This window comes from Camelus bactrianus, chromosome 18 (assembly GCF_048773025.1).
Source record: "Camelus bactrianus isolate YW-2024 breed Bactrian camel chromosome 18, ASM4877302v1, whole genome shotgun sequence".
Lineage (NCBI taxonomy): Eukaryota > Metazoa > Chordata > Mammalia > Artiodactyla > Camelidae > Camelus > Camelus bactrianus.
This window is the reverse complement of record NC_133556.1, coordinates 5,906,092-5,927,743: the sequence shown is the minus strand read 5'-3', so window position 1 is coordinate 5,927,743 and position 21,652 is coordinate 5,906,092. Positions and strand designations below refer to the sequence as shown.

The 21,652-nt window shown below is 54.5% G+C and overlaps 4 protein-coding genes across 9 annotated transcripts; 1 reads left to right on the top strand and 3 right to left on the bottom strand.

Moving 5' to 3' along the window:
• Positions 1-3,252: 3,252 nt before the first annotated feature.
• On the bottom strand, positions 3,253-4,936 carry MBLAC1 (metallo-beta-lactamase domain containing 1). Its single transcript, XM_010957015.3, has 2 exons — positions 4,710-4,936; positions 3,253-4,408 (listed from the first exon to the last, which is right to left on the bottom strand). Exon 2 carries the CDS (start codon positions 4,389-4,391, stop codon positions 3,576-3,578), a length of 816 nt encoding a protein of 271 aa, XP_010955317.1. The 5' UTR covers positions 4,392-4,408; positions 4,710-4,936; the 3' UTR covers positions 3,253-3,575.
• Positions 4,937-5,072: 136 nt separating this feature from the next.
• Positions 5,073-9,319, bottom strand: CNPY4 (canopy FGF signaling regulator 4). 2 transcript variants are annotated; one of them, XM_010957014.3, is made up of 6 exons: positions 9,068-9,319; positions 7,043-7,169; positions 6,848-6,944; positions 6,484-6,606; positions 5,950-6,067; positions 5,073-5,860 (listed from the first exon to the last, which is right to left on the bottom strand). In XM_010957014.3, the coding sequence occupies exons 1-6, from the start codon at positions 9,180-9,182 to the stop codon at positions 5,712-5,714; spliced, it is 729 nt and encodes a 242-aa protein (XP_010955316.1). In that variant the 5' UTR covers positions 9,183-9,319; the 3' UTR covers positions 5,073-5,711. The 2 variants fall into 2 exon arrangements, with proteins under 2 accessions (XP_010955316.1, XP_045374043.1); XM_045518087.2 differs by having other exon boundaries at positions 7,043-7,220; positions 9,068-9,204.
• A 111-nt stretch (positions 9,320-9,430) lies between these two features.
• On the top strand, positions 9,431-17,498 carry TAF6 (TATA-box binding protein associated factor 6). 4 transcript variants are annotated; one of them, XM_074345781.1, is made up of 15 exons: positions 9,431-9,447; positions 12,977-13,192; positions 13,285-13,371; positions 13,494-13,647; positions 13,807-13,863; positions 13,945-14,064; positions 14,288-14,433; positions 14,520-14,597; positions 14,708-14,809; positions 14,916-15,098; positions 15,350-15,424; positions 15,547-15,672; positions 16,168-16,341; positions 16,626-16,820; positions 16,975-17,498. In XM_074345781.1, exons 2-15 carry the CDS (start codon positions 13,037-13,039, stop codon positions 17,353-17,355), a joined length of 2,034 nt encoding a protein of 677 aa, XP_074201882.1. In that variant the 5' UTR covers positions 9,431-9,447; positions 12,977-13,036; the 3' UTR covers positions 17,356-17,498. The 4 variants fall into 4 exon arrangements, with proteins under 4 accessions (XP_074201882.1, XP_074201883.1, XP_074201880.1 ...); XM_074345782.1 differs by lacking the exon at positions 9,431-9,447 and adding an exon at positions 9,497-9,617 and having other exon boundaries at positions 13,945-14,034; XM_074345779.1 differs by lacking the exon at positions 9,431-9,447 and adding an exon at positions 9,497-9,617.
• Positions 17,475-21,603, bottom strand: AP4M1 (adaptor related protein complex 4 subunit mu 1). Of its 2 annotated transcripts, XM_010957019.3 has the most exons (15): positions 21,343-21,602; positions 21,154-21,242; positions 20,668-20,774; positions 20,492-20,588; positions 20,249-20,359; positions 20,079-20,159; positions 19,790-19,852; positions 19,624-19,690; positions 19,458-19,511; positions 19,212-19,318; positions 19,016-19,110; positions 18,655-18,699; positions 18,361-18,411; positions 18,086-18,197; positions 17,475-17,920 (listed from the first exon to the last, which is right to left on the bottom strand). In XM_010957019.3, exons 1-15 carry the CDS (start codon positions 21,599-21,601, stop codon positions 17,696-17,698), a joined length of 1,563 nt encoding a protein of 520 aa, XP_010955321.3. In that variant the 5' UTR covers position 21,602; the 3' UTR covers positions 17,475-17,695. The 2 variants fall into 2 exon arrangements, with proteins under 2 accessions (XP_010955321.3, XP_074201886.1); XM_074345785.1 differs by lacking the exon at positions 18,086-18,197 and having other exon boundaries at positions 21,343-21,603.
• Between the last annotated feature and the right edge of the window lie 49 nt (positions 21,604-21,652).

The following is a 21,652-nucleotide window of genomic DNA, read 5'->3' as shown; positions in this document are numbered from 1 at the left end:
CTCTGGTCCAGAGCCAGATGGTAGCCAAGAGAAGGAGCAGCTTGGGTGAGTAAATCCGCGATGGCTTCCGGTAGAAGCTGGCCGACCTAGAGGGTTATATCCACAATTGGGATTAGCCTCTCCCTATAGAGTCTGGAAGCCAGCCTTCATGTGGCATTTACCAGCTCATTTCACTCAACTTCCCCATTGATCACAAGAGGATGGGTATAGTGCACTGCACCTGGCACAGAGTAAACACTCAAAAAATATTAGCTCTTTCTAGTATCTAGCCTTTTGTTTTGCCCTTTTTATAGCCTTGTCCCCATGGCCCCCATGCTGCCCTGGACTCCTGGCCCCCCAAACCCTCTGGCTTCTATCACTGTGATGTGGGGTACTTGCTGTGTCTGGCCACTCCTCCACAGAGTCCTGGGCTGCCCGCCTGGCTACGTGGTCCATATAATGAGGGACTCCATGTTTTAACAGTGGTGGGAGTATCCATGTAACACCATGACCTGTCAGCGGCTGGGATGGGAGAGGGCAGGACACCTGGGGCCTCTTGTTGAAAGAGGTGAACAGGGAGGGCTTTGAGAGACACCCCTTAGTTTGCAAAGTGGATGGGATGCTGGAACTTCAGAGGATGGGATAGACACCTAAGTCTTGGACAAGGAGTTAGAGCTGGGCCACAGGTAACAGATGCCCAAGCAGATTTTTTTTAATAGCATGCACTTATTTCGTGGCATTTATAGACAAAACACCAAACTCTAGAGCATTTGGAGAAGCATTTTGCATAGTTTCTGCTCTCAAAGGGAACAGTGGGGAGAGGATATTTCCAGAAAACTAAAATGACGAACATCAGGCATTATCTAATGCTAAGTGAATAATATAGAGAACGCATTACCAGAGTTTAAAGGGTTGGAAAAATCAGAGGTTTTCTGTAGGAGATGAGAGAGCCTGGATGGTTGGGATGGGGAGAAGGATGAGAGGACCTGGGGGGAGAGCAGGATCACAGGCCTGCAGAAGAGGAGGAGGGGGCTAGTTTGTCTGGAAGGCAGCAGGCAGTCCAGCCCAACTGCAGCGGAGAGTTGTTCTTGGAGAACTGGGCAAGGAAGTTTGGGTTACGGGTGACATGCAGTGAAGATCTTTGAGTAGAGGAAACTAATCAAATATGTCAAGTTTTCCTAAAGAGTTTTCACAAAAAAAAGAAGCTTGAGAGAAATTTCTAAGAGTAGTCACTCTGGGCCCGATCTCCTAATGTCTTAAGTACTGTTTTCCCTGTTATCAGCCCTCTCCACACGCTGTCCACACTGCCTGTCTCATTTCTACCTGTGTATGCATTCACCCTGTAAAGGACTGAAAACACAGACAAAGCAGCTTAGGCAGGAAGCAGCTAACTAGCCCAAGAGATTGCTGAGTTAAGCAGTGAATCTAGCTTTTCATCAGGTCCGTTTCTCTCCAAGCACACTTCTGCCCCCTGCTGTTCAGTCTCATTCTCAGTCCCCACTGGGTGTTCCCAGCAGCAGGTGGCTCTTCCAACAAGGGGGCAAGATGACCCATCCTCCCATGTCAGTCTTGCAGGAAAGAATGAGACTTTTTCCCCCTAGCTCCAGCAAAAACCCTACGATTACCAAGTCTGGACCAGCTTAAACTGGACCGTACATCCTGGAGACAATCAGTATGGCCAAAGGGGTGTGTTGCTCTGGATGACCAGGCCTGAGTCATGGGCAGAATACCAATGTTCTAGAAAGTAAGTCCAGGCTGGAATTTTGTCTGTACAAGTTGATAGTGCATAGCTCTAAACAACCCATCCCCTCCTCTCGTCCTCCGAACAGCCCTGAAGCCAGAAGATCTACATGCCACATATTAGACGGGGTCCCCGAGGGTGGACACTACTCAGGGCATGGTGCTGCACTGGTGGACACAACTGGCCCCTGCACTCCCTCCACATACAAGTGGTCCCACTATACCCAGTGGCCTGGGAACTGGGGTGACGAACCAGGAATCCTCACAACATGGTGGTGCTGGGCCTGGGCACCCACTTCACCACCTTCCCTCCGTCCATCTTTGTGCAACGACTGGCTGGGAGCCGGGCCACTATGGCTGCACTGCTGGCCTGGGAGCCGCACACTCTTGTGGTCATCAAACTGGCCAACACTGGCTACCGTGTACAGCACCTACTGGTTCATCTGCCAGCTAAACCCGCTCCTCTGAGCTGCCTTTGCTGATCTCCACGTGGCCTTTGTGGAGGCCCACAAAATGACCTTTAGTTTGGCCCTGCCCAACAGCATCTACCCAGGGAGGCATCGTCCACAAGGTGGACTTTCTCCTTTCCTGCGTCTGCCCCTCCTTAGCTTTTCTGCTGGTCCTAGGGCCGTGGAGGGAGGGCTTGGGCACTGGGACACAGCCCTAGCAGGACTTCTGGGACCAGCAATTTCTCTCACCAGGAAAACTGCAACGGCTTCCTATCTAGCCCAGCCCATTCTATTGTTGCTCCCCTTCTCGACTCAGAACAAGACTGATTACTTTAAAACATAAATGAGACCAGGTCATCAGCCCAGTCTTCTGTGCCGGTATAAATCCAAAGCCTTCTGAGTACAAATCCAAACCCCTCACCATGGTCTGCGCGGCCCTGCATGATGCTGCTGCCTAACTCTGAAACCTTGTTTATTGCCAGTCTTGCCCAGTGCTCAACACTCCAACCCCGTGGTCTTCCTGCTGCTCAAGCAGGTCAAGCAGTCCTGCCTCACGGCCTTTATACCTGCTGTTCCCATCACTGGAATCCTCATCCTTGTATGGCTGGCTTTTTCTCATTCATTCTCATTCAGTTCTCTGATCAAACATCACCTCCTCAGAGGCTTTTCCTGACCACTCTTCCCCCGCCAGCACTCTATCCCCTTCTTGCCCAGTTTCTTTTTCATATCACTAACCAGAACCTGAAATTATTTGATTTACTATTATTATTGTTGTTTACCTGTCTCCTCAATAGAATGTAATCTCCAAAGGGGACAGGGAGTTTGTCTAGCTACTCACTGCTGTATTTCCTTGACCTAGAGTTGTGCTTGAGACATTGCAGGTCTATCAAGTATTCACTGAATGAACGAATGAATAAAAGTCAGATGACTGAGATGTTACTTCTCTGCTCTACACCTTCTTTCAGCAACCTACACCCTGAGAAACAGGTGATCTATCAGCCAAAGTGTCCCCCCTGTTGCAGTTGCTGGATTATATTAGCAATGATTAGCATCACAAATGTTTCACATTTCCATTAGAGCAGTATGGTTTTCAATGCAGTTTCCTACTTTTTTATTTTGGAAGACTCCCCCAAGAACATTCTCCTGTTTTACTAATGAAGCGCCAAGAGATGGCACACAGCTGAGCCAGTCCTTGGTCCCAGTTTGGTCATAGAAACAGTGATATTGGTGTCTACAGTGGCAAAAGCACTGTCCTCCCTGGAAAACTGGCTTCCTGGAAAGGCTGTAAGTGACCAACCCTGACTCCTCTCTGACACGTCCTCTCCGTGTCCCGAATGTCCGTTCCTTGGCTGGGGTTGGGGCAGGGGGGAGGGGGTTCCCGGACAGAAATCCAGGGAAGACCAAGGTTCATTGGTGCACTGGGGGCTCCTCGTCGCCGACCAGGAGTTCAGGACGGCTGTTCCCCAGACCCTTTGTCTCTGGCTGCGAGGCTTCTCTGATCACCCTAAAGGGGGCCCCGTGACCAGGAACGATCACGTCGGCAGCGCCTAGGACCCTCTTCCGGCTATGCTCCTGGGTCACCGGGTCTTCGCTCAGCGCCTGCCACGAGTCCTCGTCCCCATCACGTTCAAACACATCGCCCACTATCATTACGGTACCTAGGGCGGTGCCAGCCACCACCACGCTCACGTCCCGCTGACCACCATGGCCCGGCGTGGCCCACACCTCGAGCCCCGGCCCCAACCGCAGGGGATGCTCTTCACGCAGGCCGTGGGGGAGGTAGCGGCCCCCGGGGAGGCAGAAGTCGTGCGAGACCAGCAGAGCCGCCCCGGGAAACAGCCCCAGGTTCCCGATGTGGTCCGAGTGTCCGTGGGTCCCCACCACCAGAGTCACGTCTCCTGGAGCCACGCCCTGCCCCGCCAGGGCCCTCAGGAGCGCCTCCCGTGCCCAGGGGCCCGCGGTGTCCACGAGAATGGGGCCACGGGCCGCCTCCTCCAGGGCGGTCTTCGCCTCACAGCCCTCGGGCGGGGGCTCCCGGTGGCTGGAGGCCAAGCCCCAGGCCTGGGGCAAGACAAGAGTCACGGAGCCGTCTGCGCGCACAGCGTCGCCAACCCCCTCCGGCTCGGCGTAGCCCTGCAGCAGAACCACCACAGAGTAGGGGTCGCCGGGCACCAGCACTGGGGACTCCCCGCGCAGCGGCTCGGTGCGCACTAGACCGCTCATAGCCGGAGAGGGACGAGCTGGGGAAAGGAAGTAGGGCTGTGGGAGACTGTCCGCTCCCTTCGGGTTCCCACACTCGTCTGGCCTTCGTCAGGTGGTACCTTCCAAGTTTCAGTCCTGCCACCCGCCCTCGCACCCCTAAGTCGGCATCGCCCTCAACCCCCTTCGGAAAATGGTATCGCCCAACCTTCACTTCGGTGAGAACCCGCCCATCACTCAGCGTCTTCGGCCCCGGCCCGGCTAGCGTGCCAGAGCCTCACCCACCACCCTCCAGGGAGACCTTTATTATTTCCCTCACTCTAACCCGGGGCTGCTCTCTACCTTGGACCTAGTTTTATCGCCTCTCTTAGGTCTTGCTCGCTCTGAGTGAAGAAGAGACACCAGAAAAGAGAGTGAGTTTGTCCTCTGCGAGCTACCGTAACCCAAGTATGGCGGCCCAGCAGGCGTCACGCACTGAACGTAATTCCGATGCGTTTCCAGGCATGCGCAGACAGGGGCTGCGCAGACCCAGGCCTGAAAACGGTCCTCAGCCCGCTGGTCCCTGGCAGCCTCCTGGGGCTGCAAAATTACAAAGCAGCATTAGCTTCTAAACAGGACGGCAGCCAATGGTCCTATTCCCTGGGCGCCAGCGTATCGGCCAGCGAGGACGTGTGCACGACAGCGGTTTGAAATGTGGGGCCCTGCTGATATTAAAGAAAAGAAAAAGATTTACTAGCGTTATAGAAAATTTGGCACCTTTGCGATTACTTGGTGGGCCGTCGGTGAAATTAGTATGAAGGAGATTAAGTATCTACCCAACCTAACTAATCAACATCGCCTCATCCAGTGTCCCCTTCCTGTTCACAGTTTGTTGGAATGCAGTCTCCTAGATGCAGGTGGTGTATATAGGTCGTAGAGAATGTCCATTCCCGCTTCTTCCTTATAGGAGTATAAAAACAGACCCCCGAAGGTTAAAGTTACTTTCTCAAGGTCCACAGCTCCTGTGCTATGCTGACCTCTGGGTCCTGTGGGGAGCAGAAGAGATATTTAAATGTCTCGATACCGTCCCCACACACAGCTGACAATCAGGGAGCTAGACGGCAGGTGGAGGACTCATCTGTTGGGGCAGGGATTCCACCTACTGCTCTCACCTTTCTCCCCATAGCCATGCCATGCTGCACCACCAGGATCCTGCCTGAGAGCAGATGGGAGAGAAGAGCCACAAGCTCTAGCATGGAGTCACTCACATACGCACACTCTTAAAGCTGAGGGGCAGGGAGAGCTCAGACTTCAAAGGGTTCTTCTCCATGACCCCTGTCCATCCTTGGGGCTTAAAGACAAGGGTCAAAGATCCTCTGGGTCATGCTTGGGATGCCCTGGTGTGTTAGTCATCTCCTCCTCCTCTACTTCTTCCTGATCTTGGTCTTCCTTCCCTTCTGTCTTCTCTTGCCCATCTGTGTTCTCCTTTCCAGTCCAAGTTTCCTGAAGACACGCTAGGTTGGGTGATAGAACACAGTTTAGAAAAGAGGGGGTGGGGGTGGGGTTGTGGCCTGGCAAGAAAGGGGCCAGCCCACACACTTACCAGTTTCAGTAGCTGGGAGCACATGACCTTCACAGAGAAAATGCTGTAGGGGCTGCTCCTGATGGTGGAAATACCAGTCTTCCACGATGTCTTCAGACTCCTCCAGCATCATCTCACACTGGTGGAAGAGTCAGAAGAGTATCTGCTCTGCTGGCCTTTGTAATCCCTCTTCTCTGTTCTTCACTCCCTGTCTCCCCACCCCACTTTGGAGAGGCAGGTAGCCAGGAGGTTAAACTTGGCTTATTAGATGTGTGATCCTCAGTTACTCAACATTTACTAGCACCTACTCTGCCAAGTAGATTATTAAACTCTGAGTCTCAGTTCCTTGTCTGTAAAATAGGAAATAGTAATAGTACTTGCTACAACAGGTTGTTGAGAGGGTAAAATATTAATTATTACTCCTTGATATGCTCCTGGGCTCACTTCAATTGATGGCAGAGCCCTCACTGCTCAAAGATGGACCTCCCTAGGATCTAGCTTCCCTCTCAGGTTCCCTTTTCACCTCCCTGGGCAATGTGCAGTATCCTATCCTACCTGCTTCTTGAGGAATGTGACCTCCACGCTGGGCTCGTCCCACAGCTCCAGAGGGATTCCCAGATCCACCTTCACTCCCTTCTCCACCAGGCCTTTCAGCACTGCCATGGTCTGACTCTGACCCTGAGAGATGGGAATTGGAGATCAGCCGAGCTCACTGCCCCACCTCCTCCCCATTTTTGTGTATGAGCCTTGTCAACAACTGGAGACCCTGGTAAGTTCCTTGGGGATGAGGACGAAGGAGTCTGCGATGGGGAGGGGACACTCCAGAACCAGGGGGAGACAGGTAGACATCTCAAGGACCCCAGGGAATACAGGTTATCATTTCTGAGAAGTGGGATCCTGCCTGGGGGAAGAGTCTGACCTTGGCATATCTCAGTGAGCCCTTGCGCTCAGCATGAACACTGTAATCCAGGATCCGCTCACATAAATTCTCCAAGGCTTCTTCCAGCCTTGTCTCTCTGTGGGAAAAGGGGAAACAAAGGCTCCCTGGATGCTCCTGGCACTTCTAGGGCTCCTTCAGGGATCGGAGGGTCGAGGAGCACCGAGAAGGACTCACGAAACGCTGTAAGGGATATGTCTCTTCCTTTTGCCTGTGTCCAGCACCTGTCCCAGCTCCAGCACCTCTCGAGATCGGCCAGTGCGACTCAGCTCTTCCTGTAGCTCCAGGCTCAGCAGTTTACATACTAGATGTCCAAGGGGACGTGAAAGACAAACAAACATACCAGCAACTCATTCTGCAGATGAGCAAAGTCAGCAGAGCATGATGGTTACAGGTGCAGACTCTGGAGCCAGCCTGACTAGGTTGGAATCCTGACTCGGCCACTGAGTGGTTGTGTGACAACCCTGCTGTGCCTTGGTTTCTTCACCTCTCAAATGAAAATAATACTAGTACCTCCCTCCTAGGGGTGTGGTGAGGATTAAATAAGTCTATGTAAAGCCCCTAGAATAGCGCCTGGCATGTAGTGAGTACTACATAAGCGTTTGCTGTTTTCTGAGTTCCTTCTGGATGCACAATAGCAACACAGAGATCAGTAAGCCCCGAGATCCCATCCACAGGATGTTGCCAGTGTCGTTGGGGACAGATAGAAAGATGATGACAATATTGCATAATGGACCCTACACTGGGGGTTAGACCAAGAGACAATCCCACTAGGAAATGCAAAATTCATTCAATAGTCATTCATTTTCCTCCTACTGGCCCCCAGTTTCCTTAAGAATGAGCACTGCATCTCTTCCACCGCTGTCTTTCCAGCATTTAGCACAAGATCTGGCATGTAGCAAGTCCCAAGAAAGGGAGTGGCCTAATACAGAAGTGCCAAGCCAACTAAACACAGGCGCAAGTAACAAAAGTGCCTTAAAATGTTCCAGGGGCTATGCTAGGACCTGGGAGAACACAGGTACTCTCCTTCCCTCCCATGCAGTGGGAGGTGACAGATAAGGAAGGAGGCTTCCATAGGAGGTGACATTTAAACTGGGTCTTGAAGAACCACATTCAGAAGGGAGAGGCTCATTCCCAGCAAAGGAAAAAACAATAGGCAAAGGCACAGAGATGCAAGAGGACGAGGCCGGCTCCCTGACCGCTGAGTTCAGTGTGGCTGAACATGGGTACTTTAGGGATGGGACGTGGGGTGTGGAGGCCATACAACAAAGATATTTGGATGCTATGCCAAAACCCCTTGGCTGTAGTCTAATCACAGCAGGAGGCCTTCAGAGGTGTTAAAGCAAGCACCGACACAATCGAGTTTGTATTTAGAAAAAGTGACTGGCGTAGGCTGGTAAGAGTGGGGACACAAATGAAAGGAGAGGAGAAATTAGGACCAAGTCATGAGGAACACTGATACTGAAATGCAGTGTGGAGTGAGGTAAAGGGGAAAAGAATCCAGGAAGAAATTAAATCCAAGAAGGCAACAAACTAGGGAACCAGGGCACTCAGTGGCCCAGCTCTGAAGTGTCCTCCCCAAGTTGGGCCCCACAGGTGATGCAGCCACAGATGTTCCTCATTGTAAAATCCATACAGTGCACACCCTCTGCAAAGCCTCACAATGGGGAACCTCTCCCAGTTGTGTGGCCTTCTCTTTCTTTTATGAGCTTCAAGGGCTGATTCATTCACTCCCAAACCACCTCAGGAGGGCGTGGGGCCTATAATTTGGAAGCGACTCTGCCAGGGTGGAGCAGAGATTGTCCAGAAGGTAATGAATCTCACACTCCGCTCCTGCAGCCTCCCAAGCTTTAGGTCTGGTGGCATGGAGGAAACACACACACACATCTGAAGATGCTCAGTAGAGTGGACGGTCCTGGCCAGTAGTCTCTGAACTACAATTCCCATAAGCCATTGGGGCCCAAACCAGCAAGAAAAAGCAGGCTCCCTCTGGATGTCTCATGGGAATTGTAGTGCGATAGTTTTGGGGTAGCAGTATGCGTTCCTTCCCTTGACCCCATTCGAATTCCACCAGGCTCCACCAGAACCTCCCTCAGGTCCTCGAGGAAGTCGAGTGACCCACCCATCACGGTCCATTTGGTCTGGCCCAGACGAAGGAGGTGGGGCAGAGGGATGCGAATACGGGCTACTCCTTTTAGATACCTTCGCATTTGCTGGGCAAGCGTTCTGTGTCATCGTCTTCCTCCTTCGGCATCCCAGCCCAGGCACTGTACATAGTCAAAATGAAAAGCAGCATTCCCAACCGCACAGGTCCCATAACCAAGTACCGTCCACCGCCAATCTTGCCCTCAGACCAATTTCGGGAAGGCAACGGGCCCTTTAAATACCAAAGCTACGTGCTGCAACTTTAATCCAGCCTGGCAAGAGAGGCGCAAGCGCAGTGCCGGCCCGAAAGAGGGCGGGGCCTCGCTGCGCTCCAGGCTTCCCCGCCTGGGTTTTGTGGCGCCTCCGGAAGGTCCTGGCCGCCGGGTAGTGAAGGAATAAACTGAAGCAATTACAGGAAGAAGTTTTGCTCCTTACAAGTAGGCACAGAGACAGGACTTTTATTATCATTTCAGGCCGTGAGCGTGGCGGGCTTATTCCTTCTCCGGGAAGGGGTAGTGACCTGCTCTCTGGCTCTGCCAGGACCTACTCCCGGAGGGGGCGGGGCCAAGATGGCGCCGAGCGCCGGGTGAGCGGCGCTTCGGCAGCGGTGAGAGGCTTTTCCTGCGCGGGGTGCTCGGCTGGCGGGGGCGGGTCCGAGTGGTAGCCGGGACTAGACCCTTTGAAGGGCCTGTGTGGGGACCCGGAGGCGGACGGTTGGTTGTGTGTCCATGCGCCTGGGGACCTCTATGTGTGTTTGCATTGGAAGGATGTTGCGAGGATGAGGTGGGCTCTCTACGCCGCCTTTCGCGCTGTACCCGTTGCCTGGGGACCTTGGCCGGCTTCTCTGCTGAGGAAACCGCTACGCGTATCTAACTCTCTACGAAGCCTTCCTGCCGAACTCCACTGACCTGAGGTTTCCTGAGGCCGTAGCGTGTTTTATGAGCCTTTACTGGCAGAGGGTACCGCGAGGTATTGAGAGATTAGTAGGAGTTCGCCAAGGAAGTGGGACACGACAGCCTCTTGTATACCCGGCTCCAGACACAGAGTATGTGTTAAATAAATGTGTTCCTTGCAGATAGGACTTATAAAAGTGGGGAAGGAGACCTGGAATGGTTTGAGAACTAAATTCTCTTTCGCCCCCATCTTCCCGTCGCTCCAGCTGGCCCACACCCGCTCCCCCACCTACACCCCGCAATCAGTCCAAAACACTTTTGACATTAGTTTTCCTATTGCCAGGTTCAAGCGAGCCATTTTCCTTTTGGCCACCAAGTAGATTCCAAGCTTGGGCGTGTACGTTGTTCATTTGATAATAGTGGTACCGTGTAGTTTTTGAGCACCTGCATCTCTAAGCCTTAACAATTCATTGGTTTATTCAACAGATGTTTATTGAGTGTCTGATATGTCTCAGGCACCAGTCTGGGGTCTCAGAATACATCAGTGAACATAAAGATCTCTGTCTACACAATGCGGAAAGGAGAGATGTGGTGGTGATAAACAGGAAGAAATAATATGTATTAGCAGGCGTTAAACTCCATGGGAATTTTAAAAAGCAGCGTAGGGGTGGAGATGAAGTATTAAGTAGGGTGATGGGACTAGGCAGCCAGGGGACATCTGGGGAAGAGCATCAGGCAGAAGGAACAGAGAGCAAAGGCCATAAAGCAAGAGCGTGCCTGGGAGGTTTGAACAGTAAAGAGGACAGTGGGTCTGTATTAAACTGGAAAGAAGGAAGGACGGGAGTTCAGAGAAGTGATGGGGAGAGAACAGATCACGGAGGACCTTGTCGACCATGATTAGGATTTTGGATTTTACTCTGTCTTACGTTGAGAGCCAGTACAGGGTTTTGAGCAGAGCAGTGACCCGATCTGATTTATATTTTGACAGAATCACTCTGGCTGCTATGTTGGAACTAGACTTAGGGAGCAAGAATGGAAGCGAAGACCTTGCCAGGAGGCTATTCAAGTTCCCCAGGGGTTAGATGATGGTGAGCTGGCCAGGCAGTGGGAGTTGGGGGACCAGGTGGATCACTTGGTGGATTGGATTTGAGGCTCACACAAAGAACGAGTACCTGGATGAATGGTGTTGCTGTGAAGATGAGGAAAGCCAAGGCTGAAGCAGGTGGGGAGGGGGAGAGCAGGAGTTCAGTTTTAAAACAGGAGACAGTCTGATCTACAAGTCTGGAGTTAGGAAGAAAGCTCTGGGCTGGGGCTATAAATTTGCCGTCAGCAGCCTAGAAGTGATACTGAAGGCTGTACGAGGGGTGGAGGTCACCACGGGACTAAGTAGAGCTCAGCTATACAAGGACAAAGCCCAGGACACTCCAACATTAAGCAGAAGAGAAAGAATCAGTAAAGGAAACAGAGGGAGTGGCCAGTGAGGTAGGAGGAAAACCAAGAGAAGATGGGGTGATACTGGTGAAAAGACTGTTTTCCAGAAGTGAGTAGGCAACTCTGCTATGTGCTGCTGAGAGGTCAAGGACGATCTGGAGGGAGAGGGGACTTTGGATTTGACAATGTGCAATCATAGTGACCTTGATGAGTGGTTTTAGGGACCTGGTGGAATCAAAAGCCTGATTGGAGTAGGTTTAAGGGAAGAGGAGAGGAGAGGGATTAGAAACAGAGTTAAGACAACTCTTTCAGGGAGTTTTATTGTGAGGAGGAGCCAAAAAGGGTATCGTAGAGAAAGTCAAAATGAAGATTTTTAAAAAATTTTTAATTGTGGCAAAATGCACATAAAAATGAACCATCTTAACCATTTTGAAGTGTACAGTTTAGTGGCATAAGCACATTCACATTGTTGTGCACCCATCACCACCCTCCATCCCCAGAACTCTTTTCTTCTTGTAAAACGGAAACTCTGTACCCATTAAACCATAACTCCCTTTTCTCCCCTCCCCAGTTTCTGGCAACCACCATTCTAATTTCTGTCTCTATGAATTTGACTCCTCTAAGCATCTCATATGATTAGAATCATAGTGTTTATTCTTTGGTGACTGGCTTATTTCACTTAGCAGAGTGTTCTCCAGGTTTATTGGTGTTGTAGTGTGGATCAGCATTTCCTTCCTTCTTAAAGCTGAATGGTATTGCATTATATGGATGGACCTCTACTTTGTGTTTTTAAGATGGGCAAAGTTACTGCATTTTGTAGGCTGACAGGAATGATCTGGTAGGTGGGGGAATTGATGGTGATACAGGGAGATGGGAGACATGCTGGAGCAATGCTTGAGTTGGTGGGGGGCGTGACCAGAATCTCTCCAGGAACAGGTGGGAAGGCAGGGTACCTGGGCCCCTTTGCTGCTCAGCAGGTAGGCGTGGTGGTGGCAGCCTGGGGAGGTCTCCTCAGGTGCCAAAAATGAGGGAGGAGAAGTGTCAGATAGGACAGAGGGAACCTGAGTGCACTGAGGTGTATGACTGTCAGGCAGCATTAAGGGCTCCTCTGAAGTTCGAGGCCATGAATTTAAAGGGGGAATTGGTCATGATGGTTGTGTGTTTCCTCGTCATGTTCAACTGAACGGGCGTATAGACTCAGGGAGTTGTATTTAACCAATATTGCATTTTTGTCAAGCACGAATAATAAGGCAAGAAGAGGCAAGAGAGATGAAGGTTGGCACATTAACCTTAAGAAAAAAAACATTTTCACCTTTTAGAGAAGAAACCCAAAGCTGGGAGAGTTTAAGTGGCTTGCCCAGGTAACAGCTAGGTCGTGCTGGGGCTGGGATTTAAACAGAGAACTGAGATCATTCTACTCTACGTGACCTGTACGGTGCCTGGCATAGGATCAGTGTTGAATTGGATGGGAGTGCTGCCTCCTCCTGGTATGGCTGGTGCTGACTCACGTGGGGATGGACAGAGGACACCGCCGAGTCCCTTTCCCCCCATCTCCATTGTCCTCCCTTTGTCATGGCCTCCCTAACCCAAAGCCCCTCTTCTTTGGGTCTCACTCTCACATTTCATCTCATCCCCCTGCCAGGGTCTCCATCTCTCTGCCCTGGGGCACCATCCCTGGGGGGAGGAGAGGAGGGGTTCCAGAATGGCTGAGGAGAAGAAGCTGAAGCTGAGCAACACTGTGCTGCCCTCGGAGTCCATGAAGGTGGTGGCTGAGTCCATGGGCATCGCTCAGATTCAGGAGGAGACCTGCCAGCTGCTGACAGACGAGGTCAGCTACCGCATCAAGGAGATTGCACAGGTACCCTAGCCCCGCTGCCTGGTATCAGTGCTGCCGCCCAGGCTGCCTTCTTCCCCCGGGTCTCAGGCTGACATCTGTCCTCCCACCCCCAGGACGCCTTGAAGTTCATGCACATGGGGAAGCGGCAGAAGCTCACCACCAGTGACATTGACTATGCACTGAAGTTGAAGAACGTTGAGGTGACAGGGATGCATAGGACTGAGAGGGGCGGGTGGGGGCCTCAGGCACAGCATCAGCCTCGGCCACACCTGCTCCGGCTCCCTTCTCATCCCAGTGTGTATCTTTCTATCTCCTGTTGTAGCCACTGTATGGCTTCCACGCTCAAGAGTTCATTCCCTTCCGTTTCGCCTCGGGTGGCGGCCGGGAGCTTTACTTCTACGAGGAGAAGGAGGTTGATCTGAGCGACATCATCAATACCCCTCTGCCCCGGGTGCCCCTGGACGTCTGCCTCAAAGGTTGGCGGAGGGGAGGGGAGGACAGTGTGGCAGAGTCGGGGTTTGAGGTAGCTCACAAGCGAAGGAGCCCTCAGAGTGGGGTCCATGGTGAGGAACAAGAACGCAAAGACTTCCTGACATCCGAGTCCGTGTTCACCTTGACACCTTCCTTCCTCACAGCCCATTGGTTGAGTATTGAAGGCTGCCAGCCAGCTATACCAGAGAACCCACCCCCAGGTAACCTCTGTGCCCAGCGCCCGCCCCTCCACTTCTCTCTCCCTCCTCCTCCATCTCCTGCCCTGACTGCTTTCCCACCAGCTCCCAAAGAGCAGCAGAAGGCTGAGGCCACAGAACCCCTGAAGTCAGCCAAGCCGGGCCAGGAGGAAGATGGCCCCTTGAAAGGCAAAGGTCAGGGGGCCGCTCCAACCGACGGCAAAGGTCAGCGCTGCTAGGCCAGGTCTCTCCTGCTCTTGCCCCAAAGCCAGATGGTCATTTGTGAAGAGGGCGAGGTCAGGGCAAGGAGCGAGACCGCAGGCTGGGAGCCACAGAAAGGGTCAAGAGGCCTAGGGGAAGCCGGGTCTCCCTGGGTGGGGGAGGGTCGGGTCGAGGTTTGTCCAGTGCTGAGGCCTCCTCCGGAGCTTTCTTTCCCAAATTCACACAGGGAAAGAGAAGAAGGCGCCACCCCTGCTGGAGGGGGCCCCTCTGCGACTGAAGCCCCGAAGCATCCACGAGTTGTCTGTGGAGCAGCAGCTGTACTACAAGGAGATCACTGAAGCCTGTGTGGGGTCCTGTGAGGCCAAGCGAGCGGTGAGGCCCCATGTCCTGTCCTGGAGGCCCCGGGAAGTCCTCCCCATGGCAGCGGCCCCCCTTCACTCGCTCCCTTCCCCTCCCAGGAGGCTCTGCAGAGCATTGCCACGGACCCGGGGCTCTACCAGATGCTGCCCCGCTTCAGCACCTTCATCTCGGAGGGGGTGAGAGGGCTCGGGGGCAGGACACAGGATGAGGCTGGGGGAGTGAGGAGGCGGCGAGGAAGCTCACCTGGGGCCCTGTGGCCCGGTCACTTCTCTCTCCTCCACCCCAGGTGCGTGTGAACGTGGTGCAGAACAACCTGGCTCTGCTCATCTACCTGATGCGCATGGTGAAGGCGCTGATGGATAACCCTACTCTGTATCTAGAAAAATACGTGAGTGGACCAACCTGCCCACCTCTCACCCCAGGCTTTGGGGACCCTGCCGCCACCCCCAGGAGACCACTAGTCAGAACTGGTGGACTCACTGCTCCTCCCTCAGGTGCACGAGTTGATCCCAGCTGTGATGACCTGCATCGTGAGCAGACAGCTGTGCCTGCGGCCAGATGTGGACAATCACTGGGCGCTCCGGGACTTTGCTGCCCGCCTGGTGGCCCAGATCTGCAAGCATTTCAGCACAACCACTAACAACATCCAGTCCCGGATCACCAAGACCTTCACCAAGGTGAGCCAGGGCGATGGGCATGTAAGCTTTCACATCACTGCTCAGGGGTCACCAGAACAATGAGGGCTTCTCCAAACCAGTGTGGCTACAGGATGTGACAATGAAAACCGGGGGTAGGGGGCTGGGGGCAGGACTTGAGCCCCATCTGTTGGCTCTTAACGATTTACAAGAAGAAAGCGTGTTTATGAGAGACTCGGGTCCTTACAGTTAGCTTCTCACACTTCATCTGCTTTATTTTCCGCCCTTTACAGAGCTGGGTGGACGAGAAGACCCCATGGACGACGCGCTACGGCTCCATCGCAGGCCTGGCAGAGCTGGGACATGATGTTAGGCCCCTGGCGGGGAGCACGGGTGGAGGAGAGGGATCGTGAGGTCAGAGTGGGCAGCAGCCCCCAACCCGGGAGACCCTGTGGTGACCCCAGGGCCCTGGCTTCTCCCTTTCCAACAGGTGATTAAGACTCTGATTCTGCCACGGCTGCAGCAGGAGGGGGAGCGGATCCGCGGGGTCCTGGATGGCCCTGTGCTGAGCAACATCGACCGCATAGGGGCTGACCACGTGCAGAGCCTCCTTCTGGTGACAGAGCCCCACCCCCACTCTCCCTTCTCCACCACCACATACATAGGAACAGTGTTTAGCAAGCATATAGTGTCTTTTATTCACTGATTCTATCTTTGCTTTATATTCAGAGCACACCTGAGAGTCCAGTATTGTCTTGCAGGTGGAAAGACTGAGGCACCAAAGGATTAAGTAAAAAATAAAAGGTCTTAACTCTCAGCCTGTGACCACTCGGCTGTGCTCCCCCATCACTCTGGCCCATTCTGGGCAAGGCAAACGCCCTGTGGACCAGCTGGCCCTTAGATAGAACCAGTGTACTCAGCAGTTCTCCACTCACACCAGCTGTTCTGAGGAAAAACCACAGCATTCTCTGCACACAGATAACCCAGCACTGCCTGGCCTCCCACAGGAACATGCTGAAAAAACGGATGACCTTGTTCACCCCGTCCCCATTCCGATTCTGAGGGTCCCAGCCCTCCCTATACCTGGCTGTTCTTTGCCTTCTCTCTACAGAAACACTGCGCCCCTGTTCTAGCAAAGCTGCGCCCACCACCTGACAATCAGGACGCCTATCGGGCAGAATTTGGGTCCCTTGGGCCCCTCCTCTGCTCGCATGTGGTCAAGGCCCGGGCCCAGGCTGCGCTGCAGGCTCAGCAGGTCAACAGGACCACTCTGACCATCACTCAGGTCAGCACAGGGTGCGGGGAGGAAGGGTGAGGTAAAACGGGGAGAACCTTGGGGGTGGTTTCCACGGCAGAGGACTCACACACGTGCACGCACCCAGGACTGCACATGCACTTCTGTGAAACACAGTGCCCACCCCAGTCAGCGTCTGGAGGAGTCTAGGCCTCGTTAGTGGTGATGCCCAACCGCAGTGAGACCCCCGAGGGGGAGCAAGAGGACCCCTTCTTTTTGTAGTTGGTGACTTTTTTTCATAGATGGTGACATCTTCCTGCCTCTTCTTCCCACAGCCACGGCCCACACTGACCCTCTCACAGGCTCCCCAGCCTGGCCCTCGCACCCCTGGCTTGCTGAAGGTCCCTGGCTCCATCGCACTGCCTGTGCAGACACTGGTGTCTGCCAGAGCTGCTGCCCCGCCTCAGCCTTCTCCTCCTCCAACCAAGTTTATCGTGATGTCATCTTCCAGTGCCTCGTCCACCCAGCAGGTACGTGCAGGACCAGGGATGGTGGGGAGCAGTCACCACGGCGCTAGTCAAGTACCAGTTACTCAGTTGGAGCAAGTGAAGTATTCCTCCGGGCCTGGGGTGTTGGGAGGGCACCAGGCAAGTGACACTGCCTTCCTCCCCCCCCATCCCCCAGGTCCTGTCCCTCAGCACCTCGGCCCCTGGCTCAGGCTCCACCACCACCTCTCCTGTCACCACCACTGTCCCCAGTGTGCAGCCCATCGTCAAGCTGGTCTCCACTGCCACAACCGCGCCCCCCAGCACTGCGCCCTCTGGCCCCGGCAGTGTCCAGAAGTACATCGTGGTCTCTCTTCCCCCGACAGGGGAGGGCAAAGGAGGCCCCGCCTCCCATTCTTCTCCAGCCCCTCCCCAATCCTCAGCCCCCTCCCCGCTGGGGGCCAGCGCCCTGTGTGGGGGAAAACCGGAAGCTGGGGAGAGCCCCCCTCCTGTTCCAGGGACTCCAAAGGCTAATGGCTCCCAGCCCCCTGGATCTGGCTCCCCTCAGCCTGCGCCTTGATGCTGTCACCGCCTGCTGGCCTCTCCCCTGGATTCACATACGCGGGCATTCTGGGTGGAAGGAAGTAGTAGTCAGCTTCCCCCATGCTGCTTTCTCTTTAGACATTTTACAACCGTTCCTCAGAATAAAAGTTTGATTTTTAAGTTGTGATCCATCTCAGTCCTTCCCAGGTCTGATACCACAGGAGGGTCAACCCCATCAAGCCCTCCTGGTCTCTAGGACTCTGGACTCTTCAAGCCAGATCCGCGGCCACAGGCTGTAAGTCTGGAGAAAAAAATTCTGTCCCCCTGATGCACAGACCACTGGCTCTGCCACTGCATCGTGTCCTCCTTTGGGAGCCTCAGATCCGGATGACATAGGCATCGCTGTGGCTCAGGTGTCGCACCCACTTGTGTGGGTTGGCGTTGCCGCAGGGTCTGAACGCTAGCCTGAGGAAGCGGACCTGGAGGCCGGAGCATGTGTGCCGGGGAAGTTCAAAGGAGAGGCTGGCAGGGCCCAACCCCAGAGGAGGAGCCGAGGTGGAGGACCCTTGGCCGGGAGGCCCAGGGAGGCCCGGGACGTCCATCTGGGAGGGCAGAGGAGGGGGGAGGTGCTGAAGACAGACAGGGAGGAGGGCAGGGGAGCCAAGGGGCCAGGCAGCTGACCACGCTGACCCACTGCACATGGAGGCACGGGTGAGGGTGAAAATGGAGGTGGGAGGAGAGGGCCTTCAAGAAGCAGCGGTTGATACCTGGAACAGGCCTGAGAGCTGAGAGCCCCCTTGTACCCGCGGCAGGTCCCAGTGAAGGGCTCCCTCCCCCAGCTCTGCCTTCTGCTCGGGGCTGCTCAGCTCCTGAGACAGGCTGCAGTGCGGAGAGGAAAGGTGCTGGGATCAGCCCCTGCCGGCCCCTGGAGACAAGCCGCTGCCACCCCACGGCTCACACTCTCCCCACCAGTGCCATCCTGTTGTCCACGGAAGCTGGTAAAACCACTGGGGTGGGGGGCCCATGGTGCACACACACTCACCTGACCACCCCTCGTGGCAGGGGAAGGTGCAGCCTGACGTTGAGAGCCTGGCTGCATGGAAGAAAGGGACAGAGTCGGCCCCAGGAATGCAGTGACTCGTCCTGCCTTTGTTAATATCACAACTGGAGTTCCACACCAGTGCAGTGCCACTCCGCCCCCTTCCCCAACCCTAGAGCCTCTAACTCAACTGGATGCTGAGGCTGGGGACCGCATCTGAAGGTGGGAACAGCAGGTATCTTGGCCTTGTCTCCTATCCTACATAGCTGCACTAGGCTTGGCTACCCCACCTCGTACCTCTTTGGGGGCAGGTCACATCGTAACTTCAGATAAACCTGGAGCCTGGGTCAGAAGGTACAATACCATTCACGTTATGCTGCTGGCATCTCACCCTTCCCCAGGCGTCTCACCCCCACACCCAGGGCCCCCACATGTGGCTGTGTTGGCTGTGCCCCATGAAGGAGGGAGAGGGGCTGAAATCCACGAGCCACTACGTGCCCGGAGCTGCGTCCACTTGTGGGGGAGGGCACCTTTTCTAACTCGGAGCCTGTTACCACTACCACCCCCACTCTTCCATACTCAGTCTTGGGACTATTATATACCTACAATGGGCTTGGGCTCCAGAGAAGTTCTAGAACAGGGAAATGGCCTCCCTCACCTGCCTGAGCCTCGGTCCCACTGCACGGAGGGAAAGAGCCGGAAGGGGAGCGGGGAGGGGAGGTCATCTGAGAGTTGGTACCGCATCACAGTCAGCTGAGACCAGAGAGGAACGGAGGTCAGTTTGGTCTCCTCACACCTGAACTGCCTCCCTTCCCCTCGGTGGACCAAATACGCTAGACCAGCCTGATCCTCACCTCGCCCTGAGGTGGCTGCAAGCGGAGGATTCGGTGAGACTCAAACTCATCCAGGTGCACCGAGCTGTGAAATGAGACCTCATCCACCCGAATTCCTGGCCCATAACCTAGAAAGAGAGACTCCTCTCCTAACCCATATTTTGGGAGAAAAGAGCTAGGAGGGACTGGGGCTCTGTCTCTAACTTCTTTCCATGAGACCTTTGGCCACGACCTCTACCTAGGAGAGAAAGACCCCTTCCTCCTCACCTCTCAGTTCTGACTTCCCCACGCAAAATTCTTCTGTCAAGCCGATGCGCATCTCTGTCAGGGGGAAGAACATCAGAAAAAAGAAAAGGCTGCCAAATACCACCGTCCACGCCACCCGGGAGCCTGTCCCAAATCCCACCCCGGGCCCAGCCTGCTGGCTGCTTACCAGAGCCACTGGGCAGAAAGCTCTTAAGTCGGATCTCTCCCTGCACATCCACCTTCAGCAGTGAGCCCTGAGAGGGGCAGGGAGGTTAATGCCCAGAGGTGACCTCCCCAACACGTTTTCCCAATACAACCTGTCCTCGGCTGCAGGGCTGGGAGCCCAAACTTACATTAGAGGCTATCAGTACGGACAGTCTCTCGACCACATCCAAAAACACTTCATTCTTTTGGCTCTAAGGAAGAGAGGGGGGTTTGGTGGTTGAAGGTTGATCGGCCTGTGTTTAAACGTGGACAGGCACGCAGGACAGGGCAGTGGAGGCTGGGGCCCTGGGGTGGGGACAAAGGTAAGAGAAGGATCATCTCCGTTTAGGGGAGGTGGGAAGATATGATGAGATCCCAGACTCTGGGATCCCAGAAAAAAAAAATCGGAGGGTCTGAACCCATCAATCCCTCCCTCACCTGGTCAGAGCGGCTGGACAGGACGGGGCGGCTGGCTGCACTGCTGGGGGCCACTTTGCTCTGTTGGGTCTCGGCCCCAAACTGAAAAGTATCCAAAGCAATCAATCCTCAGGTCTGACACTCCCAGCCAACCCTCCTCAATCCTCTGCCTCCTCTGTCCCTCAACTAACCAAGCCAACACTGCTGAGGTCAAAGAGGCTGAAGGGCTTGCTGACTACAGCCTCAGTCTGGATGAAGTTCCTCAGCATCTCCGTGGATGTGGTCTGTACATAGCCATAGTCCTATGGGCAGAGGAAGGACAATCTGTGGGTGGTCAGTGGAAGGAAGGGGGGAAAATGAGTGGACTTAGCCTCCCATCCATGGGATATATCTTCAGAGAATGGGGGACAGGGAGGGACATCCTTGGACCTTACCAGCACTTCATCCAGGAGTTCGTAGACAAGAGCTACATTGCGGGATATGGTCCCCTCACCCAGGGAGCCACAGTAATCACCCAGGAGAGTGGCTAACCTGGGGAAACAGGGCGGAGTGTGCACATCTTCCTCCTCTCCCACCCCCACGCCCAGGTGCCCAGGCCTGCCCTCCTCACCGGGAGAGCAGCTCTAGGAGGCTGAAGGGAGAAATATTTTCTGAAGTCGTGGCCACCAAATAAAGGCCGCTGTGTCTGACGTGAATAAAATGACGGTCACCATGGTGCTGAGGCAGAGGCAGGCGGAAAAAGAGTTCGGAAAAGAGAGTTGTAGTGATTCCTGACCCGTGAGACTTGGGCTGGTATCCTGATTCCCTGACTTACTAGGAGCGTGACTTCGGGCGACATATGAAACCTCCCTAGGGCCCAGCTCCCTAACGTGTAAAAGGAGTTAATAATAGTACCTACTCCACAGTGGATGAGGACTGAGACGAGTGAGGAGCTATGTCTGGTATATTGTTTGCGCTCGATAAATTTCCATTGATGCTATTTGGAGGAGTGTATTCACTAAGTGAAAGCTCTCAGGGAAACAGCCCTGGGAGGAGGCGCCCCCTACCCCGGCCCTTCAGGAGCATCCCTTCCACCTCCGCCCCTGCCCGTAGTTACCATGACAACCGGAGACTCGTCTCCTGGCAGTCCAGTCAGCTTCCGGTAGAAGAGCTCGGCCACATCTCGGCCGCCACAGTCTCCGCGGACTGATCGGGTGGAAGGACAGCTAAGGAGCCAGGATGCTGGCTGGCTCTGGGGCACTAGTCCCACCCAGCCCCTCCCCACAGCCCCGCCGGTCAAGGATACAGTCTTTGTAGATGAGCGGGTCCCCCTTGGAGGACAGAATGAAGAACTGAGAAATCATGGCCTTTCTGGAGAGTAGACCAGGCGACAGCAAAAGTTGGGCCTGCCCCGCCCTGCGGCCCCGGAACAAAAGGACGCGAGTGGGCTGGCCCTCTAAGAGCGACTCTCCTCGGACCGCGGGAAACCCGGCGCCCGCCCTGCCTTGTCCAGCCTTGCCCGCCCAGCCTTGTCCAGCCTTTCCCTCCCAACACCCGCGCCGCATCCGCGTCACTCAGCCTAGGTTCGCCCGGTGATTGGTTGAGGCTGGGGCCTG

Bases quoted from the DNA above. Each gene is read 5' to 3' on its own strand.
- MBLAC1 (XM_010957015.3), bottom strand. From the start codon at position 4,391: ATGAGCGGTCTAGTGCGCACCGAGCCGCTGCGCGGGGAGTCCCCAGTG.
- TAF6 (XM_074345781.1), top strand. From the start codon at position 13,037: ATGGCTGAGGAGAAGAAGCTGAAGCTGAGCAACACTGTGCTGCCCTCG. The intron at 15,425-15,546 runs GTTAGGCCCCTG...CCTTTCCAACAG, and splicing joins TGGCAGAGCTGGGACATGAT to GTGATTAAGACTCTGATTCT. The intron at 16,342-16,625 runs GTCAGCACAGGG...TTCTTCCCACAG, and splicing joins CCACTCTGACCATCACTCAG to CCACGGCCCACACTGACCCT.
- AP4M1 (XM_010957019.3), bottom strand. From the start codon at position 21,601: ATGCGGCGCGGGTGTTGGGAGGGAAAGGCTGGACAAGGCTGGGCGGGC. The intron at 20,160-20,248 runs GTTAGTTGAGGG...GATACTTTTCAG, and splicing joins ACCTCAGCAGTGTTGGCTTG to TTTGGGGCCGAGACCCAACA. The intron at 18,700-19,015 runs GTGAGGGAGGCC...CTTCTGACCCAG, and splicing joins TGGGACCGAGGCTCAGGCAG to GCTCCAGGTTTATCTGAAGT.
- CNPY4 (XM_010957014.3), bottom strand. From the start codon at position 9,182: ATGGGACCTGTGCGGTTGGGAATGCTGCTTTTCATTTTGACTATGTAC. The intron at 6,945-7,042 runs GTGAGTCCTTCT...CTTTTCCCACAG, and splicing joins CATATCCCTTACAGCGTTTC to AGAGACAAGGCTGGAAGAAG. The intron at 6,607-6,847 runs GTCAGACTCTTC...CCCATCTCTCAG, and splicing joins GCTCACTGAGATATGCCAAG to GGTCAGAGTCAGACCATGGC.